This window comes from Aplidium turbinatum, chromosome 14 (genome assembly GCF_918807975.1).
Source record: "Aplidium turbinatum chromosome 14, kaAplTurb1.1, whole genome shotgun sequence".
Taxonomy (NCBI): domain Eukaryota; kingdom Metazoa; phylum Chordata; class Ascidiacea; order Aplousobranchia; family Polyclinidae; genus Aplidium; species Aplidium turbinatum.
The window spans coordinates 21,372,063-21,392,883 of NC_137485.1; the positions used below are offsets into that span (position 1 = coordinate 21,372,063).

General features: G+C 38.7%; 1 protein-coding gene across 1 annotated transcript; it reads right to left on the reverse strand.

The window, feature by feature from the left end:
• Positions 1-1,946: 1,946 nt before the first annotated feature.
• Positions 1,947-20,554, reverse strand: LOC145783003 (alpha/beta hydrolase domain-containing protein 17B-like). The gene is made up of 5 exons (XM_082594757.1): positions 20,354-20,554; positions 17,725-17,999; positions 13,196-13,375; positions 9,524-9,657; positions 1,947-5,242 (listed from the first exon to the last, which is right to left on the reverse strand). Exons 1-5 carry the CDS (start codon positions 20,552-20,554, stop codon positions 5,160-5,162), a joined length of 873 nt encoding a protein of 290 aa, XP_082450883.1. The 3' UTR covers positions 1,947-5,159.
• Positions 20,555-20,821: the final 267 nt, after the last annotated feature.

Here is a 20,821-nt window from a genome sequence, read left to right on the forward strand (position 1 = left end):
GTAATGTTGTAATGCTCAACCCTGTGGTATTGTTGTGTCTTTGGTATAAAAACATATTAAATGCTTTAATCTACGTCGTTAACTACTAAAACATTTTTAAGGGGGGGGTCATGGCCCAATGCCCCCCCCCTCCGTACGCTAATGAATGGGGGTGCTGCGGGGATCCCGGCCGCGTGTTCGCCGAAAGCTAATATAATAGCGGTGTGTCTGGGAGGCTATGACGTAGGTTCGTTTTGTTTGTTTTTCATATCTTTATCCTGCATTGCCTTTATCCTGAAAGGAATTTGTCATCAATGAAAACGATTTTGTACTTAAGTATCTTTTACTATCAAGTGTTGTTTTGGCACATGCTTTGTTGCTGTACAATTCTCAGCTGAATTAATATCAATTAATTTGAATATTCTTCTTTTTCTTCTTCATGTGAACCTTCTTCGCCACTCCAGGGGTCGAGAGGCAGTTGCCTTTTAGGCCCTTGGGCAGTGGCGGCGACTCGTTCTAAATGTTTGGGCAGGTGTCGAGCAGCTACTGAATTGATTCGTCATCCAGTTCACGCACATCATTTGGCGCAGTTGCAGATGGTGTGGTCTGCGGTTTGCCTTTCCTTGCTACACTCACAGATCGCCATCGCCTACCTCTAGAGATGAATAGAGTCGCTTTTTTGGCACGTTGTAGCGGTAGCGTGCTACTTTCAAAGTAGCGGATACGACGATATAGATTGACGATAAAGAGCATATGCTGAGAAGGAAGGCAGTTCTTCCTCCATTTTATAGCTACTTTCCTGGAATAAAATAGTGCTGCTCCGATGCATGGATTTAATATAGTTAAGTCATCAGTTCACTAAACAAGTGCGCAGTCGTTAGCTTGTTAGGAAATAGATGCTGGTTGGACGGCCGCCTGTTATATTTTCGAATACCGTCTCCTTGTTAGGGGAGAACCTCCATCAATGGGACAAATTTTGCGTTTTGCTAATTTTTTAACGAAATGCAGTGCTTTTTTTTTACAACACTAATGCCAATGCATTTTTTTTCAAGTAACACTTGGTTTGATTTCATTATCTCCAGTGGTTTAGAAATAACGCGCAGTTTTTTAAGGTTACTCAAAACGTCCCATTGTTAAATCTGGCTCCACCATTGGGACAGGCAATTTCTAACAATGGGACACAATTTATTATCTGTGTAAATGCATATTATAAACTTGATATTCACTTTGTTATTGATTATATTTACTGTAGTACATTATTAAAGTTTTCTAAATTTTTCTCAACTTCATCATTCAAAATCTTTTTGACACCATAATGAGTTTGAAAACTTAGATTGCTTTTAAGATCATTATTTGCTTGGGCTCTTTTGAATGTGTCAACCCAGCTTTTCAATGTTTGGCTTGGTATGTCAAATTCTCTTGCTACAGGTTTATTTTTTCCGGTTTGTATTGCTTTTTCAACAGCAGTTTTCATAGTTAAAGGATCTGTGTTTCCATTTTTACGAATAAGTCGAGTTGATTTACAGTGTCCCATTGATGGGCAAGACCTGCTGTCCCATTGTAAGATGCCATCCGCAAATGCAAAAAAAATCAGCTAATTTCTTAAAGACTACTTCACTGACAACAACGTTTTGTCCTAAGAACTGCCAGACATATAGACTATGCTACCATGCTTTTTCAACCTGCTTCGCCAAGTATGTACAAAAATATGTTCAAGACAAGTGACCTATCTTTTTTTACTTTGGGTATCACAAAACACACTTTCTTTAACAAACCAGCCATGCATGCAAATTGAAGGATCCCACTGTTGGTACAAGCGAAAGACTACATGGCGAATTGAAATTCGTCATATACGTTGTGCTCGCTTGATCAACCAAGCGTGGGAGACCAAGTGTCCCATTGTAGAATCGTCCCAATGATGGAGGTTCTCCCCTACGTGTTTCTCGCCGTGTTCAAGAGGAGCCAAATGGATTTTACATTTTATTTGGGATACAAAAATCGTAAGTTTATTAATAATTGCACCGGCGACAGAAACAAAAAAGAAACAACTTGAATAGACAGTAAGCTGAGAAATGAGAAAGGATAAACTTCTCCAGAGAAAAATAAGCGCTTCAACATTAATGTCAGCACAGCAGTCCTTTGCCGCTGTACGCTTGGAACAGTCTCTATGCCCATGGTTGCTTTGAATACGAAATTAAACTAGATGACCATTTTGCGCTCACTGAAGCTGGTAGACTACAATTATTGTTTCGCCATGTACACGTTAATAAAATATATGAAAAACGACAAGTTTGAAAGCATGGGTAATGAATAAAATGTTACATGTTTTCAGCATTTTAGATTTTCAAAAATCCTGAGGTCTGATTTGGTTTTGGATAAGAACTCGATGCTCAAAATTTTAGCTAATTATGACGTCATAAACATGTAGGACACGCGCATTGAAGTTCCAAACACCGCAATTTTTATGTATTTTGAAAACTACATATCGTAGAGTGACAAAATTCGCTGAAGAGATGGTTTCCTATGACCGCTTCTGATTGTCGAAAGATGCGTCGGCAGTAGAAAAAAAAATTATTTAAAAAAAGATAGTTTTTGACTAACTTGCAGTTATAATTTTTAACCAATCGTTTTTTGACCAACTTTGTAAGGCGGGATCACATGCATTTATTTGTTATTCAGATTAATCCTGAGATTTTTGACGTTGTTATGAAATATTATCTTGAGCTTACCACGTAATGACTTTCTTAGAGGAATGTTACTTAAGTGTGGACGCTGAAGTCGCGTGATGCTGCCAAAACTTGTCATTCCTTCCCTTTGTTGATGTTTGCTCCTTTTGTGAGATCAAACTTTCGCGTTTGAAGCAGTTTTTTGCAAAAAGAACCAAAGAGGTTCCTGGCGTTGCAATTTCACAGAGCTAACCCTACATTTTGGAAATCGACTGATACCAACAATCGAGCCACTAAAATAAGAATTTGAAAATTAAAAGGCGCTGTAAAAGACAAAATTAGTGAAAATCCTACACAGCTGAATCACTCTGATATTCATTCGCGTGAATTTTATGCAACATTGACACTCCTGTAAGTGACTTGTATTTCAGCAATTATTAAAATTTGTTAGCCTACCGTACCTGATTTTCTGTATGTTTTACTGTTTATTGTAAATCAATCTGAACAACAAAAATGCACGTCATCCGCCTAACAAAGTTGCTGAAAAACACGATTTGGTAAAAAATTATAACTGCATACTAGGCAAAAACTATTTTTTTAATACCCTTTTTCTACTGCCGACACACCTTTCGACAATCAGAAGCGATCATAGGAAACCATCTCTTCTAGCCTACGCATTTTGACACCAATTTTGTCACTGTACGATCAATTGTGCCACAGCTTGTGTTTTAGCACAAGATCTTGTGTTTTTACTTTTGATCTTGTGCTTTCCGATCGATTTTTGGCTAAATCTTGTGTTTTTTGAACAAAATTAAATTAATCGTTGTTACCAGTGAGAGTTTGGTAGATAATTAATGACTAATTTTGACTATAAGGTTTTGGACTATCTACGTTTCTGGTACCGATACTTAGACATATTGACCAATTTTAAACATTGAGTTATAAAGTCTATGATTAGCTAAAAACTTGATCTGAAGAGAGTACGGTATGTGCTCGTCGTCAGACTCAGAGGCTGTGTTGCTAGATAACAAAAGCAGCGAAAAGAATACATCAGCATCAAATAATGACAATCATTCACCAAGTCCCTGTACTGTAAACAGCCTTTTGATCGTCAATGGTTGAAGACAAAACTGATCGATATGTAGCCTTGTTTAATAAAGTGTAAATCTTTTTAATTGATAGAATTAATAATTGTATTTAGCCTACTATTACTTCTTCGTCTACTTATTACTCAAATGAATAGATAATCGTGTTTAAAAAGAAAACAGTGATTAGTAAGCATGTATCTTCTCTAAACTGTTGATTTCAGAGTCATGTTATTCTTCAAACTGGCGCAAGATGGGTCGCAAAGGTTCAATTTTGCAATCTTGTGCTTTTGTATCCAAATCTTGTGCTTTTTCTGAATTTGCTGTGGCAGCATTGGGTACGATAAGTGGTTTTCAAAATACACGAAAATTGGGGTAAACGTCAAGGGCCGTGGCCTACATCTTTATGGCTTCATCGTAGACTTGTCAACTTTATCGATGTGATTTTAAGTTTTTATCCAAAACCCTACCAAACCCCAGACTTTTTAAAAATTGAAAATGGTGATAATATGAAATCGTAGTAATCAACCGCTTGGAGAATGGAAACAAGTGACAAGTATATTAGTAGATTTGTCCGGGTTGATTTAGTACACGAGCGTCACTTGGTCTATAGCACAATACTGTACTTACGTAACGCAACAAACGCACAACACATGCGCAGTTGCGCACTTAAGACTTAACACAGAAAAAATGCTGAACAAATTTAATTGTTTCATAAAAATAATTAGGATTCCTGAAAAATGTACAAACTTTCCGCTAATTTTGATTGTAAATAAACTTTAACAATGACACATTTACACAAAATACTCATTCTACAAAACATGACATCCTGATTAATCGATTAATCTAATTTATAAAAGTTTGACTGTAAGAGGTGCAACATTATCTGAACAAAAACATAAATAAAAAGGTTGATTTGTTTAAAAATAGCTACAAAAAAGCATCCATAATACTGACTTTGCAGGCAAATAGTGTCAGCAAGAAGCTTCCAGATAACCGGTGATAGCAAGGTCGTTAGGTCAACGTTAATTAAAATGATTGCACAATGGACTAAAAAATAACTTGTTGCAGTGATTTGTCTTAGTTTTTGAAGGAACAGGGTGGCTCCATTTTCTTAACGAACTTTAAGTGTAAGGGAGAATGTTTGTTCGTTTCTTCACGGTGCTAAAAACCAGGCTGGTTAAACAACCCGCAACCAAAAGAAAATTTGACCAAAGTCAACAAAACAACTCGAGTTTCCTGCAGAGCACAGGATAAGACTCACCAAGCCTTTCGATTGCAGATTAAACCAAAAAATTGAAAATATAAAACACAATCAAGAATCAATAAAGGTTGTGACGATATCGACGAATGAGGTCAAATAACAGAAACCTTTCACAAGTGATGACATCAGCAACAAGAGGGAAGAAAGAAAAACGGTCATCCCGGTTTAATTAGACAGCTCCACATGGATGAACTGCTGGAGTCGTTCTACATATTGACTGTACAACTCGATATCATTATGGCCAGCACCTGTAAGCAAAAAAGCGGTGACAGTTGATGATAAGATAGGCGTCGTGCAAGGAAACGATGTTGTCTCCAGAGCAGTGTTTTTCAAACCTTTTTGAGCCCTCAGAACACTTTGTGCATTAAAATAATCTTGCGGAACACCAAACGAAATTGTCTCAAGATGCAATAAAACAAAAACAAAACACGTTATCCGCCACTATACAACACTATACCGCCGCCACCAGACTACTTGAGCGGCTGGAACGAAGCTGTCCAAACCATCGACTTCTCACACTCAAGCCGCAAAGCATGGAGCATCATCAACAACCTCACTGGGCGCTCAGCAAACTCCCCTCGGCAGTGCCCCGTTTCTGCTAATGCCATCGCTTCCCAGCTAGTGCAGAACGGGGTCTACAAGACGAAGGACCGCAAAGCATCCCGCCTTGTTGCCAAGGAAGTATCTGCCCTTTGGCGAGTGGAAACACCACAAGAGGAAGCAATCTCTGGAGACTTCACCCCAGAGGAATTCTCCACCACTCTCCGCCTAGTGAAACCACACAAGTCTCCAGGGCCGGATAAGATCTGCCCTGAGCTTGTGCTCCATGCTGGCCATGCCCTAAAGTCCTGGTTACGTAGATTCCTCTCTTCCTGCCTGCACCACCTCACAATCCCAAAAACCTGGAGAAGAGCTTTAGTAGTTGCGATCCCTAAGCTTCACAAGCCACCAGAGGACGCAAGGAGTTATCGTCCGATACCCCTCCTCTGTGTTCCTTTTAAGATCCTCGAAAGACTGATCTACGCACGCGTCAACCCAATCATCGACCCGCTCCTTCCAAAAGAGCAAGCTGGGTTTCGGCGCGGAAAATCCACCGTACATCACACTCTTAACCCAAGACATCGAAGACTGCTTTGAGGCAAAAAAGAAGGCTGGCGCTGTCTTTCTAGATCTTACAGCTGCCTATGACACCGTATGGCATCGCGGCCTTACTTGCAAGCTGCTTCGCCTGCTTCCTGACCGACATATGGTTCATATGATTATGGAACTTGTCAGGAATCGAAGCTTCACCCTCACCACCGGTAGCTCACGGCAAAGCAGACTGAGACGCCTGAAAAACGGCGTCCCACAGGGATCAGTCCTGGCTCCACTTCTTTTCAACATCTACACCCACGACCTGCCAATTACGGTCTCCGCAAAATATGCTTATGCGGACGACCTGGCAATTCTCCACTCCACAAAGTCGTGGGAAAATCTAGAAGACATCTTGAGCCAGGACATGAAAACTCTCTCAGCCTATCTCCAGAACTGGCGACTGAAACTCAGCGAAACCAAAACTGCGGCAGCAGCTTTCCACCTCCAGAATCGGGAAGCTGATCGTGAGCTACACGTCCAGAACAACGGAAAATCTCTGTCCTTCTACCCCGAACCAAGATATCTTGTGGTGATACTGGACAGATCGCTCACATATCGCCACCATTTGGTGTCACTGCGCAAAAAACTCACATCCCGCGCTGCACTACTCAAGCGCCTGGCAGGCTCTAGCTGGGGGGCGAGGGCTGACACTTTGCGTAGAGCAGCCTTAGCCCTTGTCTACTCTTCAGCAGAGTACTGTGCACCTGTTTGGTGCCGCAGTGCTCACTGCCATAACATCGACACTGCCATAAACAGCGCCCTGCGCACAGTGACCGGATGCCTGCATCCCACACCATTGGACAATCTCCCCATTCTCGCTGGCATCCAACCCGCTGAGCTTCGTCGCGAAGAAGCCACTATGTCTCTCGGTCGACGGGCACTGGAGCCTAACCACCTTCTCCACCACAAGATCTCTGCTCTCCCAAACGAGCACCCCTGTCGACTAAAATCAAGACACCTATTCGTGCCAGTCGCTCAACTTCTTATCAACGAAGCTGATGTACACGACATCTCTGCGGCTGCTTGGGCGGACCATAAAAGGAGTTCTGAATGGAAGTCAACTGCCACCAGACTCTATTCGTTCATCCCCGACGCCGACACATGCCCCATCGGTCTAACACTACCAAGACAGGCATGGGTGCGCCTCAACCGTCTCCGTACAGGCGTCAGGCTTTTCCGCTCAACCATGCACGAATGGGGAATGGCCTCTTCCTCCTCCTGTGAATGTGGTGCCGAGGAACAGACCGCAGACCACATCATCAATGACTGCTCCATCTTCAAGCCACCTAACGGAGTGGAAGGTCTGCGTGTCATGGATGATGAAACTAAAGACTGGCTGCTCTCTAGTAGCCTTCCAGTGTAGTCCGGGAACATCGTAAATCTGGGGTGGTAAAAGGATAGACCCTCGGCCCCAGACGCTCACACGACAACAATACTTTATTCCCTTTTTAGGCAATGTGTGGTATGACAATGTGCACCCTCAGTTGTGGACGCCGCTATAATAACACCTGGACTGGAAGCCTAACACTCGGCCTCATCTTGGACGGCAAACAGGATTGCCAGTTTGGCGGTTTTAATGCCAAATTTGAGAAATTTGAGCGTTTTGCAATGTGTTTGGGAGGCTGTTTTGACTTTGGCACTTTGATATATTTTTGGTGTTTTTTTTTCAGAATAGTAAATAGTTTAAAAAACTCTGTTTTATCAATTTGCTGTTGCCTATATACAAAACATCAGATTTGAAAAATCAACTTCTCCCTAAGCTTGTGATGCTTTTCATAATATTGCATTTTGGGCTGATTTTGTCAGCAGCATGATTACTACCACAGCCTGAAGTGTCGTGACCGTGCCATATGTTAACCTGAGAATTTATTGAAAAAACGTCAAATTTGGCATTAAAACCGTCAATATCGCAAATCTGTTTGCCGTCCAAGATAGGGCCTAGCGTTTGGCTTCTAGTCCAGATGCTATTATAGCGGCGTCCACGCTTCAATGTACAATATAAAACTTGTTGAACCATAAGCATACGAAGCCGAGCAACGTTATCAAGTTTAACATATTGAAGATTATTTATTTACAAAAAACACAAAACTACGCAACAATTAAATATCGAACGTTTTCGACATCACAAGATGTCCTCTTCAGGAATAATATACATAACTTAACTACATCTGAATAAAATACAATGGTTAACTAAATCTATAAACAGGAAAAGACAAAACTGCACAGTACTTCTGACTAGCTCAAACTCAACGATAGGCTCCACGAGAATCAAAGGTAACTGCATCAAAAAGCGTTAAACAGATCACATGATATGGTAGAAAGGCAAGGTGCGAAAAAACTAATTTTAAAATACAGAGAGCAAGAAAGACGAGCCGCAGCCCGCAAGCATACAATTGTCTGTTCAAAAGTGAATTGTGACGTTTTATGTACAAGGCTTCCAAGATCTTAGTTTGATACTCAGACCTGCCTCTGGACATGATCTCAAATTGCTTGATAGAAACGTTGTTTTGACATTCTGTGCATGAGAAAATGTGATCTTTAATGGCGCTTTTCTGTACAGAATTCAAATTGAGGTGTTCCCCAGCTCTAGTCGATAAATGTCTTGTTGACATACCGATGTATGTCAGGCTTGCATCACGCTGGTACAATCTAGCATTTTAGGGAAGTACAATCTAGCATTTTAGGGAGGTGCAGGTCAGCACTAAAATTTTGATAAAATTTTTTTTTTTAAGAATCCAAATGTTCACTTATGTTACACACAACATTACAAACTTTTTACCAGATGGAAAAATATAAGTAGGTTTTCTTACGGCATCACCGAAACGAAGCCAGTCTCAACTTAAGAAAATCTGATAGTTTTTTAAGTTAAGTGACATTGAAAAATAATTCCATAAGAGAGCAGTTAATTCAAGAACACGTTTCCTCGCTCAATTTGCTTGAGGGTTTGTAATGATTTAACACAGTATTGAATTTTGTTCTGTTCTAAAAGTAAAACAAAAAATGATGGGCTAAATTTTTGGGTGACGGGCTAATTTTTTTTTATAAAGTTAGCAATTTTGTCGATTTGTCGCGTTTTATTCATTAAAAGTTAAAGACAGCCATATTTAGAACCTATTCCTTCTTACATGATACTGACCCTATCGTGTGATAAGCCTAAAGTAGCTGTTCATCAAAGTTACGACTCATTCAATATTTTGATTCCTGTTCAGAACTCTTTGGAAGCTGAAAATGATCGACATGAAGTTTTTATTAAGATGGCGCTACCAGAGTAGTGACGCTCAGTTTTATATACGTGTGTTGCAACAAAAGTATTCTTAATCGCAAACCATTGTTCAAGAGTGCATTGAATAAAAGCAAACAGTAAAAAGCAGCAGTTTCCATCCTAACGTTCTTACCTTGGACCCATAACGGTTCGACCGCTCGGGGACAGTGTTCGTACATAGCCAGCCCATGGGAGAAATCAATCACTTCATCTTCTGTACCGTGGATCACCAGGACCAGAGAAGTCACTTTTGGAATTTTGTCAATGCTAGAAAGTAACAATTGATTGAGGAAATGGTTAGCTTCGGTTTAAAAAGCTTCTGTGAAATTGCAAGAACTTGACGGGCTAATATGAAAGATCAATTTTCAAGGTTATTATGTGTGGATGTGCAAAATACTCCGAGAAATTAAAAAGTTGACTTAATTGGTTGATGCAACTTTAACCCTGTTTTTTTTTCACTAAGTATTTCGGTCATTTGTCTGAATTCGCTTAAAAAATTTCTGTCATTTTCAATTTAATTCGGTCATTTTTCTGCATTCAAATACTTTTACCACATGTTTAGTTTAGTGTTTGCTGGTCTACAGAAGCTTAAAACTGCTCTTCCAGACAGCAAAATGTGTCGTTTGTCGTCGGTAAATTGTCTGACAACGTTGAATCAGCGCAACAAAACGGATTTGCCAGCTAGGTGTTAATAAGTACAGAACGCATAAAAATAAATTTCGATGGAAAACATTTTCTTGTTTCGTCTATGAAAACCATGTCAGTAAAACTATTGCATTAACAAAACTTTCACCAGCGAAACAATAACGACACAAACGGTTTATTGAACAACAAAGATACTGCAACAGAAAAGCCCTTAACCACTTTGGTGTTAATAACAAAATTTGGATGCCTCTGACGGTAACATGTTTATAGTAGGATTAGCCTACATGTACCTTTTCTACCACGATAGAAATAGCCTACTTTTGGATAATAATTAATAATTTTCTGCACAACAACGTAGGATTTTCCATGGAAATATTTATGTGGAACATTTGTTTGAAACAACGCAACTATTTAGTCATATTACTGTATCATAAGTTATGTTTTAGACCCTGCAAAATAGTTTAATGACTAATTAATTAATAATGAATGCTACTACTTGCATTTTTAGAAAAGTTAGTGATGGCAATCGCCTAATTGTAATTATGAAATAAGTGGAATGTGCATCTACAAATAACTTCAAGATCAAACTAGTCAATATCCATAACTGGCTGGCCTATGAATATATTGTCAAGCTAACTCGTCTTTCTTCCACCACGGTCCAGGTTAACCACATGCCGTGAAGCCAATGCTCTCCATACTTGGTTTGTAGGTCAAAACCAATTGAGAAAATACGGTAGGTCGGACGAAAATTTCAAAACTTTTTCATCAGGGGTCTTAGAATATATATACTGTTGAATCCTAAAATCAGGGCCAAACTTGGATTTCAGAAAAGAAAAAAAAAGCTTACCCCCCTCTCTATTATATTTCTTGCTTTTACAATGTCTTTTACTACCGCACTTATCAATATAAACTATACTACAGTTATATTATTATTCTGGAAATAACATGTCTTAAAAATATTTAAATGCATTCTGGTCTTGTTCAAATATACAATATACATGAAAACTATCCACAATCCAGAGCCAAACTAGAGGTGATGGAAAAAAATGATTACATCTTTGGAATCAGTACCCAAATATAGCCTAACCTAAAATAGGTCTAAATCAAAAACATTCCAGGCACCAAATTTTTTTGTTGTTGGCCAGTGTAATTATATCAGAGCTGACGTCAGTCAGTGCTACTCAAACTTTTCAGGACAGTATAGTAGCGTAACGGTCACACAGACACACTCCAAACCAGGGACGTGCAACTGTTTATCGCAATGGGCCACAACGTACAATTATAATGATGCTGAGGGCCAGTCTATCGAATAACACATGAATTTATATGAACAATTTATTTAATGGAAAAGTACACACAAGCAAGTTAGACATTAAGTGAGTGATTAATGAGATGTCTGATATCTTCTCTGTCCAGAGATCTTGCCAATGTCAGCTTTGACGGAAGAAGTGGCAACTCGAAGTTGACATTACAAGTGCTCACCTGTAAGCTGATTCCTGCATTTTGTCTTGAACAGCTTCATTTTTGAAAAGAACTGCTCACATCAGTATGTGCTTCCGAAAAGAGAGATCATTTTTCTCGCGTGATTTTCTAGATTTGTGTAATTTCCATACACGTAGCTTATGTAAAAAGTAAGCAAATCATTTTCATTGTAGGCTCGTTTGAGATCGACGTTTGCTTGCAATTCTAGTATTTCTATTTGAAAGCTAGATGGAATATTCTCCACAACCAGGTCAAATGGATGAGCAAAAAGTTGAAAGTCGGCATTGTGTTTTCGAAAATCTTCAAAGCAAGTTTCAAATGCTGAAGTTAACTTTTCAACCATTCCAACATATTTCACAGTCTTGAGTTTGAACGCTTCTACTTTTCAAACAAGGAAAGTGAGTCAGGGATGCTTTGCTCAACTGAGATCAAAAGAGTTGTAGTTTTGCTTGAAATGAGGAAATATGTTAACAAATAACAACATCCTCCGATCTAACAGTGAAAAGTATTTAAAAATAATGGACTACTTGATGAAGAATGTGCGGGCCACGTAAACGGGTACCGCGGGCCGTGCTCTGGCCGCGGGCCGTATGTTGCACGCCACTGCTCCAAACAAAAAAAAAAACTGACAACAAGTCTAATCTAGCAATTCACAAATAATTTTGCATTAACACTTCACCCATAAGTTGTGGTTTTTAAGCTTTTTCAATCCGTAGTGCTGCTTCATAGGATGCACGTGAAGCTTTTATATTTATGAGAATGTTTATACACTTGTTTTTGAGCACTTTTAAATAGTTTCGATTTCTTTAAAAGAATTTTATTGCTTAGCTCTAATTTCTTTATGGTTTGAATATAAATATAAAGTTTTGAAATAATATTTCTTTAGATCTGAAGGTGTCATTAAGTGCATTGGTGAGAACAAACCCGCAAAGGATACATTGTTATTTCGGCACACTAAAACAATCTTTTGCTTTTGCTTTTTGGGGGTTGGGGTTTGCGGTTTTGGGGTTTTTGGGGGTTTGGGGTTTTTTGGGGGTTTGGGTTAGGGGTTTTTGGGTTAGGGGGTTTGGGGTTTTAATTAGGCTACGGTACCCGATAATTTTCAAAAAAAAATTCAAAAAAAAAACACAAAAACCCCAACCCCAAAAACCCCCAACCCATATCCCCTAACCTCTATCCCCTAACCCTATAACGGCAATGATAATTAGGCTACGGCGCGCAATAATTTAAAAAAAAAACTCACTGAATAGGGCTCTCACCGAAAAAGGCTCTCACCGAATCGGACTCACCGAATAGTAGCAGACCCGCTGAAAGAGTGGCATTACATGGGGCTACCACTCGAAGAAAGCAACACGCTACCACTACTTAGGCCCAAAGTAATATGCACTGACGCTACTCCTACCTGCTGCGTTTGTTTTAAACTGACTTGGGAAAGCTTTTATTTTATTCTCCAGTGTTTCCATCAACCACCTCTAAAAACGACTCAATTATTTCTTTTTTTGCAAAGTAACGGAAGTACAATTGAAGCAAATGTAGCACATCTCTGCTACATTGGGTAAAAGTAACATCGCTACTGGAGCTGCAACTCTAACAAAAAAGGTAGTGTCACTATCGGTACCAAAAAATTAGCCTGCTACTGGCCTAATGTTTATGACCTTCTAATGCTAATGTTTCAAACCTTCGAAAAACATCACAAAACCATGATCTCTTTGTGTCAGGAAAAGCCACTCGCAAGCCAGAGAGAAGGGGAGAATGAAGAATGACGGCTCCACATTCGTATTTCTTTGCAAGATCGATTGTTGGAACTGTTCCTATGCTTTGGCCATAAAGTATTATGTTGTCAGGACTAACTGCGTACCTGAAAAGCACAAGAGTTTAGTTGATAAAATTCCATCATTTTAAATTATTATTCATTGTAATTAACCTCTAGACGACAAAAAAAAACAAAGCATCAACTTCAATATGGAACATGGATGGAATAATTCAGCAGACCAATGACGAAGGGTAAAAGTGGAAAGTGTTTCAAGTGAACCAGTGGACCACAATGGTTTTCAAAAATATCTGCAAAGTGTTTCATCATTTACAATTGTCATACATGCAATGTAATCTCTTATTGTCAACTTTAACAGTTTTACGATAAAGCCCACCCCGATAGCTGGGTTGGTTAGTGCGTGACTTCTGGAACGAAGAAGCTTCAGGATCAAGTGGCACTGGTTCGACTCTCTGTGCGCTTGAGTACTTGTACCCTTTGGGGGAACGAGATTGAACATCAAGGGGTACAAAGATCCTTGAGCCACAGAGCAGCTTTTCAAACAGATTTCACAATAGGCTACAGTTTTATTTTGGAATTGTAAATGATATTATGCCATTACGGTCTTTGCTTTGAAAAAAAACAATTATCTACATCTACAAATAATTGTTGTTCTTTAGTAAGAAGCCTCATTGTTTCATAACAATGCGTTTTTTATTTGCTGCTGCTGCCAGCAATAATAATAAACAACAAAGCACAAAGTTAGGAAGAAAATGCACAGATATAGGCAGGCATTCAGTTCAGTTTGTTTTTATTTCTGAGCATCGCAACGAAAAACAATATAGACTATGTTAAACATAGCAGAGGTCTAGAAATAAGTAGAAGTGACAAAACACAGACAGTATAACGTGCATGATACTAAAGCAGGACAATCAGTTTAAAATATGGCACGGTTGCAACACCTTAATGTAAAATGTAGATTAATGTAGTCTTGCTGTAAATCTGCTACAAACGGTCTACTGTACTATCCACCTCTGGAACTACAGTGTAAAAGACAGGGTTTGGGTTGGGGCACAGAAATCGGCTGTGCCTCAGGAGGTAGTGACCGAACAATTTACGAAACGAGTATAGACATGAAGTCTAGAATAGAAAAAAATCTCAAATATGATAGCCTAATTTTATTTTTAGATAAAATGTTTAGAAAAATATTTTTTACAAGTTTAGACCAATTTCTATCAATTTGCCATTTGAAGATGCTGGTTGATTCTTTGGATGGTTACTTTTCTGCTGGTGAATTGAATTATTTACAGCATTGGATTATAAATCCATTTCTTTTTGATTTAACAAAAATGTCGGATGATGATAATTTGAAGAACATCTTTGAAATGAAAAGCTGCCAAAAGTTGAAACTGCTAAGTTATTTGACAGATCAAAGTTATAAGATTTTTTGTGTGTTGCTATGAAAGCCTTTCCAAGTCTTGCTATATTGGAAGCCATGACAGTGTTAATTCCCTTCTCAACGACGTATCACTGTGAAAGTGGCTTTTCGACCATCAAGAATAAGTACAGAAATCGTCTGTAACTGGAGGAGGATTTACGTGTTCCTTGAGTAAAATTGAACCATCGTTTGAGCGAGTTTTATCAATGAAGCAGCAACAAATATCTCACTGAGAAGTGACAAACAAAATAACTGACACTTAATTTCTTTTTGTGATTGTTGCATTTTTGTGTGGAATACCGGTTTAATGTTTAATTGAGCTATAAAAGCAATTTAATTTAGCAATATATACCTGAAAAATTCAATCAGAGTTTTTGGGGGCTTGAAGAATGCTCTGACCTGACAATTGACAAAGGGGTACGAGCAGCAAAAAAGGTTGGAAACCCCTGCTCTACAAGTACACAAAACTGCCAGGATTAAGCTCTGCAAGCTTTCCCAGTCCGAGGATAAAGATTCAAACAATCAGTTTGTTCAAAGTAAATGGGTGTACCAGCAAACATCTATAGGATTGGATACAAGAGAAGGATCCCCAGAGGATACAAACTGATATGAATGAATCAACAAGTGAATAAAAAGTTTGTTACTTGGACTTCGTCATACCTTTTCGTTTGTAATACTTTTTCAAAATATTGTTTCTTGTTCTTTGTATTGCGCTCAAAACCTGTACTTGAAATCAAAAGTGTTTTTTCTTGTCAGATTTTGTGAAAGTCGCTATTTCAATTTCGATCACAACTTAGCAGTGAAAAAAAATTTAAAAAAATTGAAATTAGCAAACTTTTAAAAGATCTTGGAACCCTCAAATGTCTGGCAACACTCAAGCTGGAGCCAGCCAGTTATAAACCTAGAAAAGTCATATTTTTTTCACATGACTCCACAGTCCACAGCCATTGTTCGGTCAACACTACGCAATTACAGTCAAACTAAACGACGAGCAAACTGTTGCATGACAATCACGACTGACGGACATGTGGGATTGTGGGTCCATAAATAGTAGATAGTGGATTACTCATGCCGAAATTTAGCAACTTTAAGAAATCGCTTTCAGAATTCTTGCCACCCTCGAATTAGCTTACTTCAGTAAAAAACCTTTAAAAAAGTTCTCTCAGGTCTTCCTTCGACCACCCACTTGCAAGTCCAGCACTCTTCTCAAAACATCGTCTTCATCCCTACTCAAAACATGTCCATACTACCTCATTCCATTCACCTTCGCCAACTTATTATTAACATTTTCAAGCAACCCAAGCAAGTACATGGCCTTAGTTGCTGTGGTATTCTTCTTGTCTACACCACACATTGCCTTTGAACACCATCGGTTTCTCAGTCCTTCTTAAAATCACCAACTTGTTTTCCCGTAAGCATCATGTCTCGCTTTCATACAGCATTGCAAATGCAGATCTCACCCAACCAAATCTTACTCTTGCAGTCACTGCCGCTTCACAACCACCACTGACATATAACCAATCTCTTAGATAGCAAAAGGCATTCATCGATTCAACTTCATCATTCAGCTTTTCAACAGTACCAACCGTTCCTTCTTTAACCTTCTTGCCTCTTTCACTTTAAAACAACTTTATGGTAGTTTAATTCCTGTCTTACTGTGAATGTTTTGTAAGGATAGAAAATTTTACGTTATGAATCTATAAACCAGTGGTTCCCAACCTGGGGTCCGCAAAGCCCTTGGGGGTCCGTGAGAAAGCATTTGGGGGTCTGTGATTACCTTGATGAATTTTGAAAAAAAACACGAAAAGCGATCTTTTTACTTTCAGTTCTCTCTTTAAAAGCAAATGTGTCAAGCTCAAGCCCGCGAGAATAAACTGTACCGGGATGCATTAAAATAAATCTATGCTGCTGCCAGTGCCAACCGTGCGTTTTGGGGTGTGCAAACCATGCGATCACACAGGGCCCGCAAATTAGGGGGCCCGCAATTTACTCAGAAAATGCAGTAATTTTCAATGGAAAAATTCAGCAAGTGAATTTAACAAAGGAATTAGCAACAACAACATAGAGACTCAACGGGTGCAACCTATTTCGTCCCCTGAACATTTCGTACCCTGAAAAGATCGAGAAAAAAAACGACAAAGCCGAAGTCGCTGATCGGAGTTGCTGCAAACATTTCAAAATTTCTCTCGATATTTTCAGGGGACAAAGTTTGATTTTGTTACTCCGATTTCAGGGTACGAAATAGGTTGCATTCAGACTCAACATAGAGATATAGCTTTATTTCCGAAAAATGCCAAAGAAAGCATGATCTTATCATTTTGCTATGCCACCGGACAGCACCATTTTACAGTAATATTCATACCCAAATTTTTGTTGAACATGCTCTTAGAATGCCGCAAATTCAATGTAATTTTTCAAAATTGTCCGGCTTCGCCCTCTGTCTGTCAAACCACCCCTTCCCTTTCAAAATACCTAGCAATGCTACTGAATTGGATCACTGTCATTAGGGCCGGCAAAGCATATTCCGCACAGGGCCCAAAATACCCTAAGACCGGCACTGCTGTTGCCTACAGTGTGTACTGTACATTGACCTTAAACTACATCTGCCACAACGCATGTCGATTATAGTGAAATCAAGATTGGCTCGTCTATTACGTAATAGAAAGCATGCGGTGCAACCAAAGTTTACCTGATAAGTTTTGGCATGGCACTTTGGGTCACCTTAATATTCAAATACTGCTGACATTTCTTGAACAATTCATTCATTTTCTTATTTGAATAACTGTTTAAGTAACCTGATATTTGCCACAGGAGTCACAGTGACAATGCAATATGACACAGTACAGTAGCTGAGTGGCATAATTATTACAATAGTCAATAGTGTGTTAATTGAGTTTCAGGCAAAATGTAGGTAGGGGTCTGCAGAATTAGTAACTTGTCTACAGGGGTCCGTGACAACAAAAAGGTTGGGAACCACTGCTATAAACACAATAAAACACAAACACTTTTTAACACCTACTTTTGTCGCAATGTTTGAAAAGCAGCTTCAATGTCAGCATAAACATTCTTTTCAGTTGGTTTCCCCGTGCTAACTCCATATCCTGAGTAATCGTAAGAAAATATGTTGACACCAAGTCGAGCTGACAGACCTACATAAAAGGAGCTCATCTGTCCAAGGTCAACAGCATTTCCATGGGAAAACAGCAAGGTATATCTGCTGCTGGGTATCTCACCACTGCACTTCACATGCATACATGCTATCCGATTCCCCCGTGATGTTGTTGTCAAAAATACCTAAAAAAACACATGCACATTTGTATCACCACAATATAAAGGGCATGATTTTATGTTGAAACACATTTTAATATGTCTTTGCAAAAACTGTTCAATGCTGAATTTTTTTGTTGATTTGATTAACATTAGTGGAAGCAACAAATCTCAAAAAAATGTAGAATATCTAAAACGTTTTTTGATCAAGAAATAATCTCTTATCAAAAATTAAACGTAGAAGCTTAATGCATAAACGTTTACGCAAGCGGCCTTGTGAATAAAGTACTTAATGAATAGTACTAAGTGAATAAGTTACCCCATGTTTTGCTTTGTTTGAAGCATAGAAACTGAACACTAACATTGTGTTTACTGTTGAGGCAATTTTTATGGTAGTAAGTGCTAATTTATATTACATGCTATGTCAAAGTTTAAAGATTCAAGGTATTATTTGCTTGACACAATTCCTGGTGAAGAAGATAAAGTCATTACTGGTTCACGACTCCCTACTTGTCGTCAGGTCCTGCTGTGCTGTCTTGCTCATCATTTCACTACAACAAATATATACCTTGAGAAATGCTGCTAACGAAGCTGTTAAAGCAGTCCTGCCCTTTTACGAATATGCAAGAATACCTCACTTGCAATCTCATAAAATGGCAGAGGAAGTGATTAAGCTGTTTAATGAAATGAAGGCTATCCTAAAAAGAGAAACCAAGTACAGGATGGACGATTTACAGCAATAGAGATTTAAGGAGTACAAAGAGAAACTAAACTCCACAATGAAGTCATGGCCAAGAAATGTGTTAAAGAACATGAGTAATCAAGAAGATAAATCATTTTTACTGAGTATGATGACATACACGGTTGCAAGTATGAGCAGTGTTGATATGGTTCTCACTTTTTTCCGGCGGTCAAGCATCGGACTGGGCCTTTCAGCGGACATTTAATATCTCAACCGGACATATTTTTTGCATGTAGATTTTGCACAAAATCACACTACAGTATTGTGTAGTCGTGTTTGTAGAAGAAGATTTTCTGCAACAGAACAACTCTGCAATGGTTGATGGCTTAATTAACTGACCCTGAAGAGCAGAAGTATACTGAAGCAGATTGCTTGTAAATAAATCAGTGCGTTAATGACAATGGTGTAATGACGCAATAAACACAATTGAAAACAACAATACTAATTTCCTTATTACAAAAGCAACTACGATCACTTATTCCGTGATTTTCATGTTATAGCATTGTGCCAAGCGATTACAGCCGGCGCAGGGTTGTAAATCTCCAGCTCAGGACCGTCCAGACAAATGCGCATTAGTGACTCAATAGTGTTAGCCCTCAAGGATGTACGCCAATCACCCAATATTCTTTTCAGCAAAGAAAAACACTTCTCAACATGTGAGGAAGACGATGGCAGTGTTAGTAAAATCTCAATAATATGCAAAATGTTCCAGAAGTATCATCCGTATCAGCATGAATAAGGTCGCCACATTTGCCTAAGCACGTGCGGAACCCAGCTGAGACTTGCTTCTCTGTGACGTTTCTTTTTAATAGACGATCAATGTAACGCAATAATCCTCATTGTTAAAATTAGAATACATATATATCTGGTCAAAAAGTTCAGACAACTTTATTTCAAGGCAACATTGCAAGACGTTGAAATGATGTAAAAATGGCTGCTTTTGCCATCAGCTCGTTAACCACGCCACTCTAATGTGATCTAGCAATTACTATTATTGTTTTAGCAGTACTACTATTGTTTAGCTCCGTATTTGTTCGCGTTAAACAAACAATTGTAACAATTCAAATTTAAAATATATTTTTGCTGCATTAGCTCTATTTTTGTCAAGAATTTTGAGGCGGTCATTTAAGACCGGCCAATGAGTCGGCTTCGGCAGACATTCAAGGTCATTCCGGAGGTCATGACCGCCGGATATTTCGAGGCCTGAGTTACAATACTTTTTTAAAACAAAGTTCACTTTTAAGCAGTGTTCTTTAGCAGGCAATTTAGTTTAAAGGAAAGCGCTTCTATGTAGTATCAAACTCACATCCTTGGGAATATCAGCCAGACAAATAACGGACGTGCCATTGATTCAGTTAAAAAAACTTTTGAGTTTAAACCTTATACAAGCACTTTTTTCATTTGCTCTTCTCTCGTCTTTTGCTTTAAAAGAGAAGGTGAAAGAAAAATACGCAACGTCATGTCAGTCAAATAGTGTTTTTGATGAAAAGACTGAAGCCTGTCAAATAGCCACTGCTATTAAGTATTGTTATCAAACAGAAATAATAATGTTCCTCATCATTTGACTCCAAGGCACTATGAACATTGAACAGTAAAGTATCTAATAGAAATAAGTTAACCTAATAAAGTTGTAACTCACTTCTAAATTTTGCCTTTCCACATCAGAGTACTGCCACTCCGCTCTGTCTGACATGTGGAGCAAATATCTGTTGCCACTGTCATCTGGCATGATGCCGTATGTAGGGTCAGGTGGTATAAAAGCAAGTTTTGATGCAACACTACTAGGACAAGGGGGACAGCAAAAGAGTTGACATAATTGAGGACATGTAAGATTAGTCATTTCAACTCCAAGGCTATGAAATATGTTTTATTGCTTAAAATACAATGCTAAAGTAATGTAAAAAAGTCAAAGTTATTCAATGCAAACTTAAAATGATCAAAACGATAGGAAAACCAAGTCACGTTCACAAAATATCACCAACTTTCCAAAAATGTTTATAAACTTTTTAACATAATTATGATATCCGCAAAAGTTGGGTTCTATTCAGAGGTGTAAGAGGTAGGCCTATAAAGTCAGATTATTTACACTCTTGTTCCACCCTGACTC

Coding starts and splice junctions, on each gene's coding strand:
- LOC145783003 (XM_082594757.1), bottom strand. CDS start 20,554: ATGACTAATCTTACATGTCCTCAATTATGTCAACTCTTTTGCTGTCCC. Junction 13,376..17,724: donor TTTCAAACATTGCGACAAAA/GTAGGTGTTAAA, acceptor TGTGCTTTTCAG/GTACGCAGTTAGTCCTGACA. Junction 5,243..9,523: donor CGAACCGTTATGGGTCCAAG/GTAAGAACGTTA, acceptor TTTTGCTTACAG/GTGCTGGCCATAATGATATC.